The 25,704-nt window shown below is 44.5% G+C and overlaps 1 protein-coding gene across 3 annotated transcripts; it reads right to left on the reverse strand.

The window, feature by feature from the left end:
- Nucleotides 1–289: 289 nt before the first annotated feature.
- SEPHS1 (selenophosphate synthetase 1) lies at nt 290–25,372 on the reverse strand. Of its 3 annotated transcripts, none has more exons than XM_043479456.1 (9): nt 25,236–25,372; nt 22,282–22,551; nt 17,160–17,263; nt 15,188–15,295; nt 14,374–14,495; nt 12,487–12,577; nt 10,481–10,580; nt 3,667–3,879; nt 290–2,181 (listed from the first exon to the last, which is right to left on the reverse strand). In XM_043479456.1, the coding sequence occupies exons 2-9, from the start codon at nt 22,472–22,474 to the stop codon at nt 1,967–1,969; spliced, it is 1,146 nt and encodes a 381-aa protein (XP_043335391.1). In that variant the 5' UTR covers nt 22,475–22,551; nt 25,236–25,372; the 3' UTR covers nt 290–1,966. The 3 variants fall into 3 exon arrangements, with proteins under 3 accessions (XP_043335391.1, XP_043335389.1, XP_043335390.1); XM_043479454.1 differs by having other exon boundaries at nt 14,374–14,528; XM_043479455.1 differs by lacking the exon at nt 25,236–25,372 and adding an exon at nt 24,419–24,555 and having other exon boundaries at nt 14,374–14,528.
- Between the last annotated feature and the right edge of the window lie 332 nt (nt 25,373–25,704).

The following is a 25,704-nucleotide window of genomic DNA, read 5'->3' on the forward strand; positions in this document are numbered from 1 at the left end:
ATTCTAATGTAGGTATGCTCTGGACCCACTCTATGAAACACTCCTGTAAAGCCCAGTTATTCCTCCTCAGTTACATGGACCTCTAAATACCCAGCATTTCCTCTTTATAAAACATGAATCTCCACAATCGTTTCCCAGAGCATCATTCGATTAGCTCACTTTATCGGCAGACCAGCCACCAAGGAAACCATCAGCATTGAAGACACGATCAATACTGAAAGTAGTTCAGATTTAGCCATCACACACACAATCTTAAAGGGGGAGAAAAAAAGAAAAGCTCAACAGTATGTTCATCTCACTCAGAGGTTTCCAACGCATTTTATTTTGCAGACGACCAGTTTGTAGCTTCTGAGAACCGACATGGTCATCAGTCCCTACCCAATGTCCAGTTAATTTCAGTTCTGCTGCAGCCCCTTGGTTCTATACACTGAAGTTAATGGCTTGAGTTCCAGTAACATGTGCGAAGAGGCTGCGCTTTGGCTCCTGGAGGACGTGTCCACGGTAGAGCCTCTTCCAGGGCTTTGCTCCCGCGTGGTGGTTTCCTTTGGCAAGAAGTTGAGCCATTCTCGACTTTGGTGCCTGTAGGCAGGAAGCGCTCAGAAGCGGGCGGTGGGACATGCAGGGACAGTGTGACACGTGAGGAGAGGAGCCTCTCCTACTGGTTCAGTAGGTGAAAATAAAAGGAAGCCTCTGTTTTTAACGAACACGGATAAACACCTTTTTAGATCACCTATTTGTTCTAGAACTACAAAATTTAATTCAAGAAAATATAGGTCCCGTGAAAGACTTAAAAGTTTTATAAAACTAAAATCTAGTTTTCCCCCAATAAATTGTATTTTAGCCAAAACCCTCTTGATGCTTCTAAAATAATACTAAATGGGGCATCTGATTATACAAGAGCAATAAAAAAAATTAAATATTTATTTGAATAACAAGTTGAAGTTCAAGCTGCATGGTTGGCCAATGCAGGTTTCCACACAGATCACAGGAAGCGTGCACGGAAAAGTACTGGCGCAAAGGACAAAATAATGCTAAGAATCAGGCTAAACAGCTGGATTTTAAGGAAACAAAAGGTCTGAAATCACTATACAAAATATAAAATGTATTAAACACGACTATCCACAGAACAGTCTTTATTATTGATTATATTTAAAAATTATTTGTGTAGTTAATTATATGCTGACTTGTAAATGAGTATTATACATGAACCCCCTTTCAGAGGCAATTCCTTGCTGTGCTATTGAACATCTAATTACATTGCAAAAAGTGTCCTTTTTTGCTATCAATAAAGAAAACAGTTAATGATACTACTGCAAGTATTAGGAAGGCTACAAAAAAAAGAAAGAAAGAACATTTCTTTTTTGTCTTCAAAGTGCTTTCCATGCAGAGTTAAGCACTTGCCTGGTTTAGCTGAATGCACTCTTGGGTCTAAGAGATGCTCTTGAATTAGAAGACTAGAAGGACTCATGCAACCCTCTTGCTATCGGGACACTGCTGTGTCACTCCCTCACCAAGCCTGTCTTTCCAGAATACCACCAGAATACCATTCCAGACACTTCAAAAAGGATCAGGCTGATAATGATAAATATACATAAAATGAAAAGACACAAACTGCTATGACACTACGACAGGTAATGTCTGTGCTACATGAAAGCACCTTTAAAAAGAGCCTACTCGGCAAGAGATAAGTGTCTAAAGATTCAAAATGAATCAACAGTATTGGATAACAATATAATTCTCAACTCAGAAGCTGCCTCAAGATTAGGTGCATCTTCAGTTAATGTAACGGGAAAAAAAGGCAATGGATTTTATTTGATTAATTGCATCCACTCACAAATCGACCTAAGGTCACCAGATGTGTAGACACAATGAGATTTTTCGTTGTTGTTTATAGTCTTTAATTGAAATGATGATAAAGGAAATAGAGCTATTTAAAAACAAAACCACACAGCTGCCTTGGCCTAGATTACGAGGTGGCACCGGGCGTGGGGTTCACATTCTGGGTGGCCACCTGCGGTGCGACCTCAATGATCCGGGGCTTGTCTATGATCCTGGCTGTGCGGTTACCCTTCTCCACGATCCCAATAATCCATGCTTGGTGGCCTTCACCATACTTGGGGGACTTGATCTCTGCGCAGAATCGAGCTGCTTGCTCACGCGGTAGACAGATCAGGAGGCCGCCTGGCAAAAGGGAAAGAAGAAAAAAGGAACACAGTTAGCAGTGATGCCGCTGTCTCCCCATAAGAGGTCTGCACTGCCTGCGTTTATTTCACAGACTGCACTGTGGAGTCGCTAAGTGATTCCTTGCTCAACTCCTACTATATTTCAAAACACACACAACAACAAACTTTAAGTCATGAAAACACCCTCCTTGTGAATCATCTAATGCTGTGTAGGAGTGAAGTGTCTGAGGCGCAGTAAGGTATGTGGTGCCAATCTTTCCCAGGCAACACTGTAAGGATTAACAAAAGAGATCTTTTCATTTTCAATCTGATTCTCTACATGGAGTCCTCAGTTTACCAAAAAAGGCTTTTCATGTTTTTTGTTTTTTTTTTAATTTAAAAACTAAGGCCATAAAAGTGTGTGTGCCTCAAAGTACCTAGGTTCTGTCACTGGCTCTGTCATTAACTTCAAAACAGAAAAATACAAAATATGTGAAAATAAATCCCGAGTAGCTAGGCCAGAATAATTTCATGTATTTGTAAGTAGAAGAAACACAATTGGGAAAAAAATATATATGACCTTTTACAAAAAATGAGAAACTTCCCATTTTTTAATAGAGACAGACTGTATTAGGAGTATTCATTAGTTTATCCACACTGATTCCACACCTGCCAGGCAGCAGGTGCTGTTCTACCAATAGCCCAGCTCCCTCTTGGAGCATACTTTGAGAGAGTGGATTTCCTAATTTTGAGGTCAGGAAGTGGCAGGGTCCTCTCTATGGCTGAGAGGCCCATCTGAGATGAACCCCCATCCCCACCCCCAGGGCTGGTGCCTGGGTGGGGCTTCCTGGTCTTCGCCTCCAGGGGTCAGAATTTCTCATGACCAGGCCCACCTCAGACTGACTACCTAGGGCTTCAGTCTAGGCATGGTAACTTTACTTAATTCCCAGATGTTTCAACTCCTTTACTAGGACAGGGAAACAGTTACTGAGTTATAGAGGAAGAATAACAGAAGTAAGAGAAACTAGGGGGAGGGAAGGTATGGGTGGGGGATGGAACTGAAAGGATGAAACAGAGTCCAGGTAAAGGAAAAAAAAAGGGACAAAAAGAAAAATGGTAACTTGGAGATATCATGTACTATTTCATTCTTAAAACAGCAATTTTAGACTTCTGCACGGAAAAAATACAGCCTCGTCAATGTAACCTATGGATACACTGGCTATTTCTTCAGTTTCCAATGGAAACTGAGTGATGACCTATTTTCCCCGTATCCTCCCTTTTTCCCATCCCATCACCAAACACACAAACAATGGACTGAAAACAGCGCTGCTTATCACAGGAAGGATGGCCGGAGACACCGTGGCAGAGGGCAGCAGGCTGAAGATCCTCCCAGCCAAGACCTCACACCCTGGGGCCCTGCTCCCAGACCTGGCTTCCCCCTCCTCAGGGAGGTCCCACTGGCCTCACCAGCGTTAACCCCTGACCCGGGCCAGGGCCCTGGTACCTGATGTCTCTGGGCAGGTCCCATGCATGAGCCCAAACATGTTTCCGCAGGCCTTGCTCACAGCTGCCATCTTGGCCAGGACGGGAAGGTTGTGAATCACAAAGGATACCTCGTTCCTCTGCTGTTTGGCCAGGTTCTGTGCGTGGCCCAGAATCCCGAAGCCCGTAATGTCAGTAGCCGCGTGGGCGTTGAACGTGTGCATGAGTCCTGCCGCTGCCAGAGAACAGAGAAGCCTTTGACATATGGTATCATGAACAGACTCCTAGAAAACACCCCTCCTCAACTCAAAATCTTAGAGACGCTTTGGTCTCAAAACTGCCAAATCGTCAGGAAGACAGCATACAGGAATGACGAAAGCTGGATTTTAAAGATCGGTAAAATCTGGAGTGAAATTCTGAAAGTTGGTCTTGTAGTTCATTTTGAATCACTCAGAACAGCAGCTTCAACCAACAGTAAAGTTCTAGTAAACTATCTGTAGAGAGGAAATGCTACCTCAACGGAAGATAAACCTGTCATACTCTCCTAAAATCAAAGAACAAGACCTTTTAAGACTGTCTGATCTAAATTCAAGGTACATTCCTGGTATCTCAAAGGTTAATCTTTTATTTTTTTAATTTAAAAAATTAACATTTTATTTTTTAGAATAGTCTTAGGTTTACAGAAAATTTAGCAGAAAGTTGCTGCACTGTCCCTGCCCCTACCCGTCCCTCCTCCAGGAAGAGCCAGCACCAGTGTGCTGCCATGACAGGTCAGCACCCACACGTTACTGTTAACTCCAGGTCAGTTTACACTGGGCTTCACCCTTGATGTCTATGCGTGCAGCAGCTATATGAACTGTGTATCCAGTCATTAGAGTATCAAACAGAGTATTTTCACTTCCCTGGAAATCCCAAGGTCCACCTTCTCACCCATTCCTTCAACCCCTGATCTGTCAACTTTCTCCATCGTTTTTGCCTTTTCTACAAGGTCAGAGTTGGAATTATACAGTATTTGATCTTTTTGGATTGATATCTTTCACTTAGTCATGTGTCCTTAAGGCTCCTCCATGTCTTGATAGCTCACTTCTCTTCAGTACTGAGTAATACTCCACCGTTTAGATGGACCAGTTTATTTATATATTTACCAACTACTGAAGGACTTTAATATTTATATTAATTTATATAAATATAAATTTATATATTTACCAACTACTTCCAAGTTTTGGCAATTTTGAATAAACAAATATTGACGTGCATGAGACAAGTGCTCAGGGCTGGTGCACTGGAAAGACCCAGAGGGATGGGATGGAGAGGGAGGTGGGAGGGGAGATCGGGATGGGGAACACATGTAAATCCATGGCTGACTCATGTCAATTTATGGCAAAAACCACTACAATACTGTAAAGTAATTAGCCTCCAACTAATAAAAATAAATGGAAAAAAAATAAAGTTAAGGAAAAAAAAAAAAAGCAGCTGTACCATTTTGCATTCCCATCAGCAATGGGTTGCTCCACACCCTCACCAACATTTGGTACTGACTTTAGCTATTCCAGTAGATGTGCAATTCCCTAATGACATATGATGTGGCGCATCTTCTCACGTAATTATTTGCCATCAGTATATCTTCTTTGGTGAGGTATCTATTCAGATCTTCCCCCCCATTTTTTAATTGGATTTTCTTATTGTTGGGTTTTAAGAGTTCTTTGAAAATTCTGGATACCAGTCCTCTGTCACATGTGTTCTGTAAATCTGTGGCTTGTCTTTTCATCCTCAGTCTCTTCTATAGAGAAGTTTTTTATATTAATTAAGTCCAACTTGTCCATTTTTTCTTTTATGGATTGTGCTTCTGGTGTTATCTCAGTAGCTATCATCAAACCCAAGATCACCCAAGTTTTTTCCTATGCCATCTTCTAGGAGTTTAGCAGGTTTGCATTTTACTTTTAGGTCTACAATCCATTTTGAGTTTATTTTTATGATGGTTTTAAGACCTGTGTCCAGATTTATTTTTTACCTATGGATGTCTAATTTTACAAGAACCATTTGTTTAAAAGATTTATCCTTCTCCTTTGAATTACCTTTGTTCCTTTGTCAAAAATCAGTTCAACTATACTTACGCGGGCCCATTTCTCAGCTTTCTATTCTATTCCATTGATCTCTCTTTTTAAACCAACAACACACTGTCTTGATGTCTGCAGTTTTTTTTCAAATTTTACAATTATTCTCCAATTAGATTTGGTTTATTATTTTTATTTTATTTTACAATTATTCTATTAGATTTTTTTAATATTGTAGTGGTTTTTGCCATACATTGACATGAATCAGCCATGGATTTACATGTGTTCCCCGTCCCGATCCCCCCTCCCACCTCCCTCTCCATCCCATGCAGTTTTATATGAAGTCTTGAAGTCAGGAGGTGTCATTCTTCCAACCTCAACACTGTGTTGGCTGTTCTGGGTCCATTGCTTTTCCATATAAACTTCAGAATCAGTTTGCTGATACTCACAAAATAACTTGCTAGAACTGCAACTGGTACTGCATTATACCCATAGTTGGGAAGAACTGACATCTTGACAATACTGAGTTCTATCTATGTGCATGGAATACCTCCATTTATTTACATCTTTAATTTGTTTCATCAGTTTTATAGTTTTCCTCATACAGAGCTCGGACATGTTTTCAGAGTCACACCTATGTATTTCATTTGGGGGGGGAGTAACTGAATTGCTAATTTTTAAGAACTAAACGCCTTTCTCATGAAATGAAACATGCCCTATGCTTACAGAAGTGCTCTGGGGTAAACGCTTTCTCTTCTTTTTGGCTGCACTAGGTCTTCGTTGCTGTGCTCAGGCTTCTCACTGCAGTGGCTTCTCTTGTTGCAGAGCACTGACTCCAGGGCGTGTGGGCTTCAGGAGTTGTGGCATGCAGGCTTAGTTGCTCCATGGCATGAGGAATTTTCCAAGACTGGGGACTGAACCTGTGTCCCCTGCATTGGCTTGGTGAATTCTTACCCACTACACCACTAGGAAAGACCTTCTTTTTGATATACATTTTCTCCCTTGGGGCTTCCCTGGTGGCTTAGAAAGTAAAGAATCTACCTGCAATGCAGGAGACCTGGGTTCGATCGCTGGGTCAGGAAGATCCCCTGGAGAAGGGAATGGCTACCCACTCCAGTATTCTTCGCTGCGAAATCCCAGACGGAGGAGCGTGGCAGGCTGCAGTCCATAGGGTCCCAAAGAGTCGGCCACAACTTAGCGACTAAGCACAAGTACATAAAACCTCTCTTTTATCTTTCCTTAGACTTGAATCTTTTACTTAGGTATATCCTCAACAACACATGCTGAGTGAAGAGCTGACCCTATTCTGGTTCATAGTGCTAGCTAAGCAACACTGAAAACAGGCCGTCCTATTAACACACCTACCTGCACCTGGCACAGTGGGCAGTCAAGGGCACTCAACAAAGCCGTGACCCACACTGCAGCTCTTCCCAGGGCCGTCCTAGACAAGCTCTGAGGACCAGAGCAGACAAGCGGACACACCGAATCCTACAGTCAGGAAGTGTGTGTCAGGCACTCAGTCACGTCTGACTCTCTGTGACCCCGTGGACTGTAGCCTGCTAGGCTCCTCTGTCCATGGAATTCTCCAGGCAAGAACACTGGAGTGGGTGGCCATTCCCTTCTCCAGGGGGTCTTACTGAACCAGGGATCGAACCAGGTCTCTTGCGCTGCAGGCAGACTCTACTTCCTGAGCCACTGAGGAAAAGGGATTCTCCTTTTAAGGTATTGGTCACCACTTCTTCTCTTATAGGGAATGACTGTTGCTAATTTTTATTACAAAAATTTCAATGCAACACAGAAGCAGAGAGAGGAGCACACCATAGTGAACTTCCACATACCTAACAATACCCAGCCTCAAGCATTACCATTGATCTGCTGGGGTCTCATCTTTTCCTGCCAACTGGTTGGGGGATGTGAGAGGTGCAATAGGAAACTTTAAGGCCAACCCCAGTCGTATCCCTTCAGCTATCAGCATTTCTGTGTGTGCCTCTAAAAGATAAAAAACTTGTAACACAGCCACAATATCATTATCATACCAACAAAACGCACACTACATTTGATTGCTCTCTCTGAAACTTCGTAACAGTTCCCTCTCAGTGTCATTTATTTGTAGAAACTGAGCCACTTTTTCCTGAAGCATCTCCTCCATTCTGGATTTGGGGATCTTCTCCGATGCAGGCATGTGCTACCATCTTCCCTATTTCCTGTACTGGTGTTTAGGACCAAGGCTCGAAGAGACTCAGGTTCATTTTTTTTTCTGGCAAGAATCCTTCATGGGTGATGGGGGGGTAATATCATCAACACAAACCTTTCACCAAAAGCTTTTAGCAGCCACTGATGTTTGGTGTTGAGGTTCATTTAACCAAGGGGACAGCAAAAATGGCAACTTTTGCAATTCAACCAGTCTTCCTGCATTTATTAGATGTGACTTCGATAAAGAATTATTTTAGAAAATATGGTTTCCCTGAAATTCACCCCATACAAGACAGGTAAAATAAGAGGATGACCACTTTTATTTCAGAACAAGTTGGTGACCAAAAAGTTTTAATTATCATTTGTTTAGATACTTGATATGGTCACTCTGGTCTTTGATATTCAAACTGTACCCTCCACCCCTATGACAAGTGGGAGCCCCTTGACATTGTGGGGATGTGACACCATCGCCCCTCCAGGCACAGGAGATCAAGCTTATCTTCCATACTTCCTGTCCCAGGGCTGGAACCTGTCATTTCCACAGGGAGTCCTGGTACTTTTTAGTGGAAAACAGTAACTTTCCGACTTGGGGCACTAAGACTTCACCCTTGCTGGTTATCATTGCTTCTCGGCCTTTTCAACAGGTTCAGAAATCAACATTTTCAGAGAAAAAAAATAATCCTGAGTTCACACCGATAATTCAAAATTAAAGATGACAGTTTTTAATTAATTTAGCTTCTTTGATCTTCTTATTTCTCTCTGAAGTCTTTGTTCCTAACTACATTCACTTATTTATCTCAATATACAACATTCTCACAAACACAAACCCACTGACAATGAAATATTTTTGTGGGTTTTTGTCTTAGGGATGTACCCAGGAAATACCAGGCTCAAAGAGATTTGAAATAATTCTTCTTCACGTCATTTTGCCACTAGCTTAGACGTATGTTGGACAACCTTAAAAAATTTGGTTTGGATTCATAAAATATGCTCTTTTCATTTAAGTACAGAAAAATACACAAAACATTTATTTCCAAGTTGAACTTATGAAACAAAGCATGTTCAGAGGGTCTGCTTCCTCCCTGTTCTCTTGTATATGTAATAATTTTTGTTAATGATTTATTTTTCCACTGTTAAAACAAGTATTACTGCCTCATATTTATTTATGAACACACAAAATGTAGCATACTACATATATGCTCTGTCCTTTGCTTTTTTCACTGGCCGTATCCTACATATAGCTTCCTGGTAATAAAGCTCTCTCATTCCTTTTTATAGGGTATAGTATTCCACTCTGCATGGAGACTAAATAATCACAGTCAGGCATCTAGTAATGGACCTTTAGATTGCACCCTTCTTTTACAATTATAAATAATGCTTCAATGAATAGTGTTGTACACCTGTTATTTCATATTTTGGCCACTGTAGCTTTGGGATAGACTCACGGAAGTGGGAATTCTGGGTCAAAATAAACATACTCTTAATTTTGCTACATACGACCAAACACGCCTCCGTAAGTTTTCTGCTATATCCCTATCAAGAATGTCTAAAACTTAAGGATAGGAGAATCTTAAATGCACAAATATAAGTAAAAATAAATCCATTACAAATCACCTTCTGTTAAACTACTTAATTTGAAAGACAAAAAAAAAAAAGACTTCTTAAACATGGCACAGGAAAAGTAGGAATGAAAAGCCTTGGTTGTAAGTGATGAGACTATCAGAAAACAAAGAATTAAATAATTACAATTCAACTTAATTTGGAATAGAGCCAAAGAAATACTCTTGGAATGCAGGAAAAAAGTTATAGAAAAATTTGATTTCAAAATAAATTGTTCAAAAGTAGGCAAAAGGCAAATTTGTTACAGCATATTGCTCTGATAAAACATCCAGCATTAAAAATCATGTGTATTAGAATTATATAATATGGAAAATAGAATTTAGTAATAATAAAAGCAAATTCCAGGGTCTTCCCTGGTGGTGCAGTGGGTAATACTATGCAATTCCACTACAGGGGGCATGGGTTTGATCCCTCCCTGGTTGGGGAACTAAGATCTGGCATCCCACTCCATGACCTGCTCCCCCCAAATTCCAAACACAAGTAAAATGTATGCTAACCATTAGTTTACAACATCAACGATAAGATAAAAGTAAACTACCAACCAACCAAACATCAATAAAAATCTTAGAAAAATACATAAAAGTATTAACAGAAGTTATTTTGGGGTGGTGGCACTATGAACAATGTTTTTCCCTTCCTTTTTATATTTTCTAAAAACTTTCCTATAATAAGCATGATTTTTTTTCCTCTAAGGCAAATCACATTTACCCTGCGCTTACGTCAAGAACATGCAACGTGTTTGGATTCCCACCAGGGCTCTAGGCACCAACAGAAGGGGTTGTGTAGTCACTGGCCAAATCTGGCTGATGGCCAGTTCCTCCAGCTAAGTTTTTTTTTTTTTAAACGTTAAAAAGAGTCATGAGGAAGAAAAAAAAAAAACAACAGTGCAACTGAGACTGTGACCCACAAAGCCTGAAATAGCTCCCACCCTGCATCTCAGAAAGCTTGCTGACCCAAGCCCGGCCATACCTGTCCTGTTGAGCCTAGCCATGTTCATCATCGCCTCCTGGTAAGCCAGCTCCACATCCTCCTGGGTGACCACTAGCTTGATTTTATTCCACTTCTCAGGCTGATGACAGGAACACAGATGAGGGAGAAAAGAGAAAAAATGTGATCAATCTTTGTTTCTAACCACTGAAAGAGCCTATTTTTTTCCTTAGTCATCTTGAGGAGTTTTACTTATCTAATTCTGCACACAAAATTAAGTTTTCTAACTCCCCACTGCCCCAACCCCTGTGATTATCATTTTAGGTGTCCGCTAGATGTATCGTCATGGCATCTTCTCTGCTCTCAGCCGCACCTCTGTGGTCAACACTGCAGTTTACTGGAGACGTGAACCAGCAGGACAGCTGTGAATGACCTTAGGCTCTCCTCTTCATCTCCCCTTGTAAGCTGATGGCTCACATTTTTCATGTTTTTCGTGTAACTGTGTTAATATTCTTACTGACTCTCTCTGAATTCTGGGGTCAAGTCCTCTTGTGGGACAAATGAATGGGAAAGAAGTTCAAATTAGCATTGGCTCCAATGATGTTGAGAGTGACCACATAGCACATCCTCTGAAATGCCACTGTCTTCCCTCTTCTTCCCCAGTCTGATAATCAAAGAGCCTAGCATCACAATGCTGGGTTCATGACATAGAGTCGTGGTCCATTAATAGCCAGCATTCATGAATTCACTCATTTTTAGCAATACTCAATAACCTACTGCTCAACGGAAGTCTATCTCTGTGTACCTCCCTTATTCCCTGCCCCCCAGCTCCCCCTGAGAGGTAATGATGATTCTGAATTTTATACTTGTCATTTCCCTGCCTTTTGAAAAGCAGTATCCTCATACATACAGATGCCCAAACAATACTCTGGTTGCTTCCGACCTTTATGAAAGGGTATCACACTGTTACTTTGTCTTTGAAACTTGCTTTTTTTCAATTCTGAGCATCTTTAAGAAATTGGTAAAAAGCAAAGTCCTGTGGTCTGATTCACAAGTGGTCATACTAGATGGGAAATGTCCCCATCATTGCTGAATGAGAAGGGAAAAATATCTAAAGAATATGGCCTCCTTAGAGATTCTCTCTGCTGTTTGTCAAGCTAAGATCTATCTGGTTGATGAGTAACATAAAATTACTCTTTTTCAATTGTTTCTCAGGACTAGTGGTTTCAGATGTCAACTGTAGACATTGAAAGCACTGAGATATGTGAGAATATATCACAATTATTCATTTTTGAGTTGCTACGGCATTGAAGAAAGTCTTAAAGGAAGAATGATTGATCACAGTGCAGTAGAAAAGTGACTCAGGATAAATATCTTTATATTCTAGATGCTTTCTCCACGAGATGATTTATCATCAAAATGTTCTGATTTACTAATTAGCTTAAAAAGATAAAACAAGCAACCAGAAATGACCAAAAAACTCATGAATAAAATAATTTAAATTGTCAATAAGCCTGGCCTTATTTATACCTCAAATATCAAACTTTGCACACATTCTCTTATGTATTAATTTTCAGTGATAAGATACAGCCAGCTCAACAACTAATGAATAGATAAACTCAACTGTTTCCCAAATTCTCTTTATGGAGTACTTCTGAACCTTGAGGAGGGGCTTACCTACTTCAAGCACTCGATACATGAAACTTGGATTTAATAAAAGAATAGGGACAACTCCCAGGATTTCTGTAATGTCTAGATTGACACTATACTCTCTGGTACTACAACTAGAAGAGTGCATTAGAAGAAGAAAAAAAAAATTTTTTTTTTTTTAGTATCTATTTGCCTGGCCAGGTCTTAGTGGCACATGAGATCTTTAGTTGCAACATGCAGCATCTCTAGTTGGGGCATGTGGGATCTAGTTCCCTGACCAGGGATTGAACCCAGGGCCCCCTACATTGGGAGCATGGAGCCACGGGACCACCAGGGAAGTCCCCAAGAGCTCATGTTAGAAGACACACTGCTGCCACCAGGAGGTGAAGGTCACTTACAATATCCAGCCACTGGTGCACGGCCACGGCCACTTGCGTCCCCAAAGGTTTTGTCAGTACAAGCACATCACCCGGCACTGCGTTATCTGGCCTGAAGAAGAGAACACTGGCAGTTTCTCATCAAATTAACCAAGGAGATAAGTTCATCATCAGTCAAACAAAAGAACGAAAAGGCTGGTAAGACCACATGTGTGTTTGCAGTCACTCACTCATATTTAAGCCAACTACTGCCATGTATTGATAGCAGAGCTTTACCATTTACTACTGGGACGACTGATGAACAAAACAAAACATTAAATGAAAAGTGAAGAGGCCACGACTTCAACACTCAGGACAATGACTTACTAGTTTCCCAAAAAGGCAAACTGCTTGACTTCAAAGACATCATCAGGCCCTGATTCAGTCATGCCCTGTACTTTTCAACACAGACCTACCAGGGTTCTGAGGCAACAAGAATTCTGAAACAAACACTGTTCCTTCTTTTTTACAAACACGTATATAGCAGAGATGCAGGTGGGATTTCTCAGGCTGTTCGATTATGGGTCTAATGTTTTGGTGATTTTAGCATCAGTGTGTCAAATCAGAGTTATGACCAGTAAGTTTCCTTGGTACACAGGATCCCTGGTTGGGCCCTGTCTTAAAGACAGAAGGCAAATACCAAAAAAAAAAAAAAAAAGAGGCACCCCTAAAAACAGAAAGACTGCCCCCCTGAACAAAACTCCTGTCTCACTAAGTACCCTCACAACTAGCACTCATGTCTTTCTTGTCCTGGTTCAAGGAACTGTCCACGCAGTTGTCTGGTCCCCCGACACTAGACAACAATCATCCAAGTGGGTTAAAAACCCATAGACACACCCTTTCACACTTCTGGAATTGTGAAGCACATGGACCCGGCAACCGCTCACAAAACCCACTCCACAAATAGAGCTTCTGATTCCTTCAGAGAACAGGGCAAGGGTTTTCTTAATAAGATGTCAAACACGAAAAGTGACAACTTGTGTTAAGAGAGAAACTTCTCCAAAGACCTGGCAATGGCCCAAAGGCACATGAAAAGATGCTCTTAGCATTAGCCATCAGGGAGATGCAAATCAAAACCCACTGAGCTATCATCTCACACCCACTAAGACAGCTATTATCAAAGAGACAGCAAACAAGTGAGTGATGCTGCTATAAACATTCACGTGCAAGTTTTTTGTGTGGACACACATTCCAGTTCCCAGGGGCAGATATCTAAGAATTACTGGGTCATGTGGTGACTACTGAACCTGAGGAACAAAAGCAGCTGCACCATTTTACATTCCCCACAGCCATGGACAAGGTCTGCGATGTCGCCACATCCTCACCAAGACTTGTTTACTGTCTTTTTTGATATCTATGTCCACACAGAAAACTTGCACATGAACGTTCATAGCAGCATCACTCACAACAGATGGAAATAACCCAGAGGCCTGTGACCTATGAATGGATGAACACACTGTGGTCTATCCAATACAATGGAGTGTCTGTTATTCAGCCATAAAGTACCAACACACGTGCAACATGATGAACCCTGAAAACATGCTAAGTGAAAGAAGTCTGACATAAAACATTACTTGTTGCATGGTTCCATTTATATGAAATGTCCAAAACAGGCAAATCCACGAGACAGGAAATAGATTTGTGGATTTCAGGGAGTGGGGGAGGAGGGAGTTAGGAGTGGCTGCTATGAATATAAGGTTTTCTTCTGAGGAGACGAAAATGTTCTGGAATTGGACAGTGGTGATGGTTGTATAAGTCTGTGAATACTAAAAACCAGTAAATTGTATACTTTAAAAAACTGAATTTTATGTCATGTGAAATTTTGGGGAGTGAACCAGGCCAGGTGACATGAAACGAAAAATGACTTACATGATAAACTCGTTGGGCTGGCAGACAGTCGTAGCCACACCTCCTAAAACAATCCAGGGGTTTAGCACTGTTTGGCCGCCCGTTACAGACGTTCCTGCCTCCTCTGCTGCATCTTTAAAACCCTGTATAATTAGGGGCATCACTTTATCCCTTTCCTAGGGTTTAAAAGGAAAATTAAAAGTCACATCATTCAGCTGAAAACCCAGAAAAGAGAGTCAATACACTTAAAGTTATGAAAAGATCATAAACCAGAAAAGATCATAAAACCAGAGTTTCCAGAAGGGGCAGGGAGTAACAGAAAGAGGTAGGAACAGCTCACTCTGTAGCCCTTTTATCACAAGTTGGAAGAGGTTGCAGGTTACACTGTGAATGGAGCTTGGATGAGAGAAGTGAACCCTGGAAATGTGCTGGGTGTTCAGGGCTGCCTGCATCTGAATGGGCTCTCTCCACGGTCCTCAACCACCAAGACCAGCTCACATGCACCCCCACGTCTGCCCCAGAGAGCTGTGTCCAAGCAGAGGCCCAGGAGCACATTGTGGGGGCAGACAAGGGCCTACTGAACGCTCAATTCTATGCGCAGGGCGAACTGTGGCAGGGGGTGGGGATTAAACCAATTACCTGTCAAAAATAATCTAAACAGGAATTCACCTCTCGGTCAAAGAACAGGTCAGGCAGCGAGGCCACAGATGCCACCAGGTGAGCATGTGAACAGTGGGACGCCCCGACCCCACCACTGTCGGTGTCACCATCCAGTGACCAGAGAGAAGGGTGACGGCCTCGGTGCCACACCCTGGGCTGGAAGGCTCCTACTCACCCTGTCGGTCATTTTATTACTGACTCCAAGGAGCATCAGCATGTTGTCGCACTCCGTGACCCCCATGGCGTAGAGGTCACTGAGGACGTTGGCGCAGGCTATCCTGCCCTGGAAGAGAAGGGAGACGTGAGCGGGGACCCCAGGGGACTTTCCGGGGCGGACACGGAGAGCTGGGCTGCCCAGAGGCACCCGGGAGGGGACTTTCCAGGACTGGGCCTCAGCGGCTGAGCCTCACACACTCGCTGCCTTTCCTCCACCACAGAACCAAGCTCAGACGTTCCTGCCACCACCTCTCCTTCGCACAGCACAGAGCATTTCTGTGTTCTTCGCCATTCTAAAACATCGGGGGAAACCTGCCATTTATTTAGGTGCAGAACCCAGAGCAGGGAGATGGTGGAGAGAAGTGGGCGTGGTGCAGATGGTTGCAGAGGAGCCAGAGTGGAAATGCTGGGAAACAACCGTCTTAAAGAAAATGTGGGAACAGTCACTTATCCTGAACAGATTCTTAAAAAGGGCCAACTTTTATTGGTTACAGAGAAGATAGGTTTTATGTACTCAGAGAAATTTTTGGATTCCTTTCCAAAGCTGTATGAGATAAACAGGAAAATCATCTTGGTTAAAAAAAAAAAAAAAAAAGGAAGAAATGAACAATACCTAGCCCTGAAACCAGACTGTTTTCTGAAGAAAAAGGGAGGCATTTCCCAGTAAACTATATGGTTTTATTGAAGAACTCTGAACCAGTGCTCAATAGAAATGTGGTAATAAAAGATTTTCTACTGCCGACGGAGGTTGAAAAAATTTTTTACAGTTGTCTTTCTCTAAATAAGAAAGGAGAAAATGACAACCTTTACTTCTGACATAAGGATAATCAAACTGCAAGCTACTATCACTTCCAGTGGCCACTTTATTGCTCGTTTATCGTTATGTTGTCTTAAAACTTCTGGGCAGGCTGGCAGGGGGCTGGATCACCTTCTGGGACTCACTCACGAGGCAACAGGGGCAGTCTGGTCGGCATGCTGGGAGGTGCCGACCACAGGCCAGGCTGCAGAGGTGTGCTGCCCCTTCTCTGCTAGGCTCTCAGGTCCTTCAGCGAGATGCAGGCAGAGGAGGCATTCTGGTTCCAGCCACCTTGGCCCCCAGTCAGGTAGGACACCAGGGGCATGGCGTGCATGGGAGCACTGCTTTCCAGGACAGACAGCTGGGTGTGTGGGCATGAAACGGGTTTCTGGGAGCCCGTGTGCCTCTCTTGGAACCTGAGCGGTGAACACTCCCTCCTCGCCTTTGGCACCAGGAGGGGCCTTTGGCACTTCCTACGGATAGGATGCTCCCAATCTCTTCATTGGCTCCTCCAGGAGCTGCCAAGGTGCAAGGAAGGGTCCAGCTGGGTAGATGGAGGGGCTGCTAGCAGCAACCCCACAATGAGAAGGCGGGGGTATCTAAGTGGAGCATGATCAGCAGGGAGACCCACGGGCTACCCTATGGAATAAGACACGGCGAGAGGAGTGACCAGAGTCAGGGTCAATGGTCAAGTTCATCGTGATGAGATGCTAAGCTCTCTATTTCTGGACAGAGACGTGCAGGATCTGTCCCATTAGAGAGGATAGTGAAACACAGGAAAGTGGAGTTTACAAATGTCAAAGAAAAACATGGACAAGGAAACAAAAGGAGAAAACTAGTAACACATCATTCCACAGACACACTGAACAGGTGCTCTGGCAGAGAGACGTGCGCAGATATGAGAGCAGCAGGGGACGCCCCGCATCCGCCCCGCCTGCCTCACACACGGCGCCAAGTGTGAGCAAGGGAGCAATCAAGTCAGACTCACGGTGGCAGAGTCACGGTGGGAGGAGGAACAACAGTTCGTACAGAACAAAAACAAAAAACCCACACACGCACATACAAAACCCAGCCACCACTCCAAACCCAGCGAGTTAGCAGTTGCAGATAGAAAAGTACGTCGGGTCAAACTCACCATCATGTAAGGGTCGTCGACGATGGGATAAATGTAATCTGTCGTTTGAACCAAGGAAAGGCCGCCGTGCCTCAGAGGAATAACACAGGTGTCCATGCCGATGCCTGCAAAGAGGGGAGTCGCGGTCAGCCAGAAGTCAACAGGGAGAGGCGTCATCCTGTCCCTTCAGTGTTCTGACAGGAGGGGCTCTGCACAAGCCTCTTACGGAGCACTGCTCACTGCCAGCAGAGCAGTGTGTTTCCTGTCAAGGAGTCTAACTGAAATGAATGTGAAACAGAGCCAGCTTAAGATAGCAGACGAGAAGACAACTTGTTAGTCATGAGGACTCAACTTCAACATGGCCCAATTCTGAAGCTCTAATGATGCCCTGCAGAGAAATTTTCCTTTCTTTTACTGTTATCATGTGATTGGCACCACAGAGAATTTCCATCAAGATGAGAACAGCACAGATGGAACTTGGGTTGTCTTCTCCATAGTTAGCCAAGAGTACATCGTTGGGCATCATTCTGTTTTTCCAACAGAAAGTCTGTAAAATATTTTACACATATAAAATGCTAGTCTACATTTTAGTAAAAAATGACCAAAAAAGGAAAAAGGACAAAGCTGGAACAAGTATTCATCCACTCCAATCAAGCATGCACACATGCACTGTGGCACCCACAGGATCTTACAACTGATGGACTATTTAGAAATAATTCCCTTTTCCTGAAATTGGTTTAGAAACAGTCAAGACTAGTTACTGTAGGTAGTATTTCTTAAAAAAAAAAAAAAAAATCACTTGTAATGCAAACACTACAAGTTTAGACTGGCCCCCTGCCTGAATGGAGGGCTTTCCCAACACGTTTCTCAAGGGGATGCCCCCTGGCCCTTAGGAAGCATTTCAACTTTGCAACACAATGGGCAAAGGACAAATCAGGACAAAGTACAAGGAAGTAGGTAGATTCACCCAGAATCCCAAGTGAAACAAGAATAAATCACACCCGTATCCTACAGACAGGATTACGTGTGAGCTTTCACAATTGCCCCCGCAGACAGGCCGGGTCCCAGGGGCAGTCTGTCAAGACACAGAAATAAAATCAAGTTTAGTAAAACATCACTCTGTGATGGCAGGCTGATTTTTTTTATTACCACACTAGATGGCAAAGCAGAAACGCTTGGTGGAAGATCCAGTTAGGGAATGGAGGATTTTGTTTCAGAATGGCAAGCCTCACAAATTTGTGACCATGGAACACTCATTACCAGCGATCAGAAAGTGTGCGACAGTACATCTCATTTGGTGCATGTGCAGAGAAATGCCCACTTATGCTACTCTGCAGCACTCAAGTGGAAACAGGGCAAGAACCACAATTAAGCTCATATGACTCTCCTGAAATCGACCATTCCAACAACTGGGTATTCCAAACACATTACTATTTACTTTGGAAAAGAGGGAGTTTCCTTTTAGGTTTTCATATAAACTATAGGACTAGCGAAAGAGACACTAAAAAAGAGTTGCTGAAAATTAGCTTTAAATATTTCCCAGCATGGGAATCTTGAACTCAATCTTCTTGATTTGTAGACCAGTTAATTTCTCTCTCTATCCAGCATCAGAGTGGGAACCATGACTCCTGAGCACACTCCTGGGGCTGACAAGAAGTTCCCATCACCCACGTGTCCTCTCTCCACGAGGACACCACTGCATGCTTACTTAGGAGAGTCTAGCGCTATCCACATGAGAACTGCCAGCCACACACAGTAAGATATGGCAATTCCAGAGTGACACGTGCTGCAAGTGTAAAACACACTCAGTTTTAAACACTTGGACCTGAGAAAAATCTCAGCTAGCATCTCGCTGCTTGCTTGCTTGCTAAGTCACTTCAGTCGTGTCCGACCCTGTGTGACCCCATAGACGGCAGCCCACCAGGCTCCCCCGTCCCTGGGATTCTCAAGGCAAGAACACTGGAGTGGGTTGCCATTTCCTTCTCCAGTGTGTGAAAGTGAAAAGTGAAAGTGAAGTTGCTCAGTCATGTCCAACTCGTAGCAACCCAATGGACTGCAGCCTACCAGGCTCCTCCGTCCATGGGTTTTTCCAGGCAAGAGTACTGGAGTGGGGTGCCATTGTCTTCTCCGAGCATCTCGTTAGCAGTGTTTTATATTAATTATGCATTGAAATGACATTTTTATATATTAAGTTAAAATACAATAAAATTAAATTCACCTGATATATTTTTAAAAACTATTTATTTACTTATATGGCTGTGACGGGTCTTAACTTTAGCATCAGTCGCAGAATGTGAATGCTTAGTTGTGGCATGTGGGATCTAATTCCTCAGAGATTGAACCCAGGCCGCCTGCATTAGGAGCAAGAAGTTTTAGCTACTAGACCACCAGGGAAGTTCCTGATTCTTCTTTTTTAATGAGAACTACCTGTACTAGAAAAATGTAAATGACACAGGGGGCTCATCTCACCTTTCTTTGGGACAGTACTAGCCTGTAGTGACTGGTTTACAAATCCCCTATCAAATTTCAAGAAAGGAAGAGAGAGAGGGTGAGCCTAGGGTGGGCCATGGGCTTTGAAAATGAGTACATCAAGTAGAGAGAGCAGGACAGAGGCACAGTGTAGGTGGGAACAAAGGAAGATGTTAGAGGAGAGGAAACCTCAAATACAGAGCAGGGTGTCCTTAATGATCAGTGGCTGAAGGGGAATTCTAGAAGGCTTCAGCAAGACTGAAACCATCCAGAAAAAAAATAATAAAAAACAACCTAAATCATCATACTACCTCCATAGCCAGCAGCTGTCAACATGAGACAAAGCTTAAGCATCAGCAACAGATGTACCAAGTTTTTTTTTTTTTTAAGAATTTTTTAAAAATTTAATTTATTTGGCTGAGCTGGGTCTTAGTTGCTGTACATGGGATCTAGTTCCCTCAGCAGGGATCAAACCTGGGCAGAGTCTTAGCCACTGGGCCACCACGGAAGTCCCATATATACCAACTTCCAAGACATACTTACCATAATAGTTCGTCATAATACAATAACCGTGTATCTTTTACAACTGCTATGGCTTATCCTTAGATTGCAGAAAATATGAATGACAGTTTTAGAAAAAATTTTAAAGCATGCCAACAGACTTATGTGTAAACATACACACATTATACATAAAACATGTATGTTATTATGTATGTGGGTACAGATACGGTGCACATACATACACAGATAATTTCTGGTACTCAGAACAGTTGCAAACCACAAGTATTAGTAGCCCATATTACAGATGGGGAAACTGAGGCTCAAGAGGGTTAAGAAGAGTGTTCAGAGTAACATTTATTATATCTCTTTCTCCTGGCCGGTTCCCTTGCTGTCACTGCTGAGTTACAACTGATGCACAGCTCCTTTCCCCGCAAACATGTCTGGACTGAAAAATCAGATGACAAGCAGTATGGTGAGCAGAGGAATGGAAAAATGTGGATTTCAAGTTCTGACCCCCACCAAGTGACAGGAAACAGGCTACCCAGCTTTCCTGAGCACCACAGGACTGCTGGGAGGACCAACTGCCTGAGTGCTCAGCAAGTCTAAGAGGGTGGTTACAGAGGGGAATTACTGCTTTATCCATGAAGTTTTTTTTTTTTTTTTAATTACTTATTTGGCTGTGTTGGGTCTTAAGTGCAGCACTCAGAATCTTCACTGCATCATGCAGGATCTTTCGCGGCAGGGCACGGACTTTCTAGCTGTGGCGCATGGACTCCAGAGCTCATGGGCTTCAGTACTTGTGGCACATGGGCTCGAGAGCGTACCGGCCCAGTAATTGTAGGCTGCAGGCTTAGCTGATCCGAGGCATGTGGGATCTTAGTTCCCCCACCAGGGACTGACCCTTTGTCCCTGGCATTGCAATGGGGATTCTTAACCACTGGACCACCAGGGAAGTCCCATCCATGAGGTTTTTACTGCATTTGTTGTTGCCCATTCAGTAGCTTATTTTTTCCAGACAGAGTTATCTAACGATTTTCTCAGTATATTCTCATTCCTTGCCAAGTAAGCTGACATCCACTCCACCTCATTCACATGGTATTTTTCCACACTGAGACATTAGATAGATGAGGACAGTTTTCTTTTTCTATAATTTATTTGGCTACACCGGGTCTTAGTTGTGGCATATGGGATCTAGTTCCCCGGCCAGCGACTGAACACCAGCTCCTTGCACTGGAAGCTCGAAGTCTTAGTCAAGGATCACCAGGGAATTCCCAAGGGCAGTTTTCTAACTGAGCTCCTAGGAGCCCTTACAGGCCCTAAGAGTGCAGGAAGTGAGTTTTCCTCTCTCCCACCCAAAGCAACTTTGCCCTATACAACCAGGAAAGAAAGGAGTATCCTGGGTTCAAAACCAATGTTATGAGACAGTGTGATCATATACAGGCAAAAAGAAATGCAATTAAAACCTTATGCAGGAAAACTGATCAAGTCACACACTGTAACCACAAAACATCCACAAGCTCCTAGAATATACAACTAACACTCAAAAGGCAAAGTGATCACAAGTCTTGCATCACATCCTGAACAAAGCACACACAGAAGCTAACAGACATCCCAGTAGCTGAGTCTTTCTTTCTGAGCTCAATGTTTGGGGAAGGGTAAACCACTGAGGACATCAGGAACTGGGTCAAAGAAACACAGTTTGCAAGTCCAGATGTCAAGCTGGGGTCAAGTATAGACCCAGTCCAGTGTTTCCGCCTTCTGTGTCTGGAGCACTTTTCTCTCCCTTCTCCCTAGAACTTTTCTAGTGATGCTTGTTGCAGAGGAGCCCTGAGTTCCCCCCAACCCAGTCACTGCTCTCCCAGTCCTATACAAGAATGCGGAACCACTGACTATCCTAATCTGATTTAATAAAAAATACCTTTACTGTTAACAGCTGTCTCAATCATATAGAGTTTAAAAATGGTTAAAGCACATTTCTTGATGCTTTTCAAATAGTTCCTCCAAATAAGTTAAAAGGTAAGTTACCATTGCTTTGCTCTGAATCCTTCTTGCAGAAAAAATTTTTTTAAAAGGCCAACATGGGAAAAGAGAACTCCAGCTTTTGACTCACTGTCAATAATGCATCCAAGATGCTTTACTCGGGAAATATGAAAGAAAACAGTGGTTCACATACCAAGTCTTGGCATAACTGCTCCAAGAAACTGCTCATCTTCTTGGAAGTGGTTCTCCTGTAAGGACTCCAGCAATTTCTGCAGGACATCTTGGGGCACTTTGCAGCCAGTGCCCTTCAGTTCAGTGAATCTGGTTAACCGGAAACTCTTGTCCAATTCATAACTTTCCGGGTTAAAGGACTCCCGTGCAGACATGGTTCTTGGGCCCACACACCTCACGGCCGGGCTCCTCCCCTCCCTCTCCTACGCAGCTGGTTTCTTTATAGATCCACCTGGGTAGCACCAAAACACAAAGACACCATTGAGTTCTCACCAGTACCTGCCAAGAATCAAGTGAATATATGACAGTGAAAAGTAAACATGAAATGGGCTGAAATCACCAGTATCATAGGAAAACGCTATCTGGGGCCAGAATGGTTTGACACAGTGATGTATAAGCCAGGTAAGTCTTAAAAAGTGACTGTACCATTAGAGACACATTCTGCATCTATGTTGTTATAATTGTGGCTGCAAGGGGCAGCCAAGAAAACAGAACTAGGAGCCAGCTGGCTTATAGGACTCAGTGCCATCTTGAGTAAAAAGTCCCAAACGTTCTTCTAGCTGGTGGCATTACAGGAAAACGCGTCACTTCACCTATCAACCAGGAAGTACTATGGTTTAGAAATGAGATGCCCTGACTAAAGTGACTTTTCAGGAAGACCTTTTGCTATCTAAAAGAAAAATAAAAAACCTAACAGGCATTTCTGATGAAATGGAAGTTGATGGATATGCATTTGATGAAATTCTTTATGATGCTAAATTTGGTTTTAGAAAAATGGATTTTGATTCTGAGTCAGAAGTACACAAAACAATCCAAAACTAATAGGAAGCCTGTCTAAACACAGCAAGGTTCATTTTCTACAACAGAGCAGTGGAAAGTTAGTTCTCTGATGTTTTAATTCAGTGCTATTTCCTAGAAAGCAAATGCTGCCCAACTAACTAGTAAACACAAAATCACTGACAAAATATACTACTCCTCCTTACTGTTTCATTGCAGATCTAAAGTGATAAAATGTACTAAATCACTAGCATTTATAGTTTGGGGTACCACTGGAAGTTTCTGGAACAAATCTTTCTAAGTTTGAAGCCTTGGGGCTAACTGAAAACCTTTCCTGCGCTCCCGGGGTTTATAAACTTCCAGACTGATGCTTTATTGGGTACAGAAAAACAGACACCCCAAGTTTTAAGGTCAGTTTCCCCTATAAAATTCATGATTAAGAACATAATTCCCATTTATAGAGTTTTCCATCCCTTGGGAAGCACATCACTCATTTAAAATAAATCTCACAAAGCCTGAGTTCAGGCAGTCATCCAAACTGTCTTTACAAGACCATGTTTGGGGTGAGCAATGATTTTGGTTTGAAACCTACAACTGTGAAGAAGTGAACCTTCCGACAGTACAAGAAAACACCTGTGCAAAAGGAGGGTGCAAGGCTAATCAAGTTACAGACATGGGAATTCTGAAGCCATTTTACAGCTGGGAAAGTCCAGCAACACTTTGACTTGGAAGGGTTTGGAACAAAAACAACAGTCCTTTCCTCACCAAATGCCTCGCACTTAACACCGCCTCACTCCTACCGGGGGCAGAAAAAAAATCCAACTCACGAGGCATCCAGTTATTTTCCTACCTCCAATCCCTATCCAAAAATAAAGGCGGGGAGGGGAATCTGGAATTCAGGAGACTAGCTTCCTTTTAAATCTTCCAAGATTTTTAACGGCAAAAAGTTTAAAACACCTTAAGCCCGGAAGGCACTCAGTAGTTTCCAAATTCCAAATAGAATAAGGGACCTAAATCACACACATCTGAATTAAAAAAAAAAAAATCGTGCTTTTTTGGAGACTGGCGCGGGGAGGGGGGGACCTGCAGAAAGGTGTAATTAATGGCAGGGGGGGGTGTTGTATAATATGCAGTCCACTAGAACCCCAAAGCCGCCTGTTTACACCTTTAAAACAATGACATGAATATTTAAAGCAACGGTTAACCCTTTCTTTCCCAGTCACGTTTTAGTTTTTTCAAACGAGGGCGCCAAGCGGGCCTCAGAGCCGGGGGAGCGCGGTGAGTGGGGGCGGGAAAGAGCGCAGCCCCGGCCCGGTACCTACCTCCCCCAAGCTCCCCAAGCCCAGGAAGCAAACAACAGGGAGGACGCGGCGACGTGGGCGCAAGGGGCGCGTGCCCAGCGGGAACCACACGTCGGGGTGGCGGAGGGCAGCGCTCGGGGACACCTTAAATCCCTGGCTGCCGCCTTGAAAGGCCACCCGGGCCCGAGTTCTTTGTGCGGCGCGGCCAGGAGGAGGCGGAGCGGGGCGGCCGACCGGGCCATGCCCGCCCGCCCGCTCTCTGTCCCGGCGGCAGCGGGAACCGCGCGGCCCAGGCCGCGGGGAGGGCGCGAGGCCCGCACGGCCCCACTAGCCGCGACGGGTCTTCGGGCTCGCGGGCCGGGGCGCCCGGCGTCAGGAGGCGCCCGCGGGGCCGGAGTGAGGGCGCGTGCGGACGGGGGGAGGCGGGGAGGGCCCGAAGGCGCCGCGCCCCGGGGACCGGGCTGGGCTCTCTCGCGGCGCGCGCGGGCCGCCGCCGCACAAAAAATGTCGGCGGGCGAAAAAATTAACCCCTGCGTCGCCGCCGCCGCCCTCCCCCTCCACTCCTCCCCCGCCCTCTCCTCCCTCCCTCCTTCCCCGGCCCCGCGCGGCGGCCGCGGCGGCGGCGGCGGCGGCGCGGGCGGTGCTTCTTTTTTAAAGCGGCCCCACCAAGCCCTGGCTCGGCCCCTCTCCAGGCAGCGCTGCAGAGCGCCGGCCGTGCACGGCTCCCGGCGCGCCCGGGCGGCCCGCGGGGGGATCCGCACGGCCGCCCTGGGCCTGCGGACGAATATTCCCCTTTAAGCCTGGTGTCTCGCCCCCCCTCCCCGAGCCAGGCGCTTACCGGTTCGCTTTGCGCCCTCCGCCTCCTCCCGCGAACGGGACTCCGCCGCTCCCACAATGCACCGGGCGCGGCCGGGCTCCCTTAAGCGTCGCCTGAATAAAAAGGCCTCTCCCGGCGGCGGCGCAGAGGGCGGGAGGGCCCCGGGCCGCGCCTGGGCGCCGCGGGGGCTCGGCCTGGCTCGGCGGGCCCCTGCCGGGAACCAGGGCCGCCGCGCTCCGCCGTGCGCCGCGCGCAAGGGGCCTTTAAGGGCCGGCTCCCTCCCTTTAAGAGGCGGCGGGCCGCGGCCGGAGCGGCTCGGTGGCTGCGTGCGGCCCGGGAAAGGGGGCGGGGGCGATGTGCAGGCCCGAGCGCGGCAATGATTGGTCTCGGGGGAGGGGTGGGGGGTTGCAAGCCCGAGGAGCGGTGGCATCCGTTGCATGATGCAAAAAGGATTGATTTCAAAAGTTGCGAGTTGCATTGGCAGCAGCCT

The sequence above is a fragment of the Cervus canadensis genome, chromosome 10 (assembly GCF_019320065.1).
Source record: "Cervus canadensis isolate Bull #8, Minnesota chromosome 10, ASM1932006v1, whole genome shotgun sequence".
Lineage (NCBI taxonomy): Eukaryota > Metazoa > Chordata > Mammalia > Artiodactyla > Cervidae > Cervus > Cervus canadensis.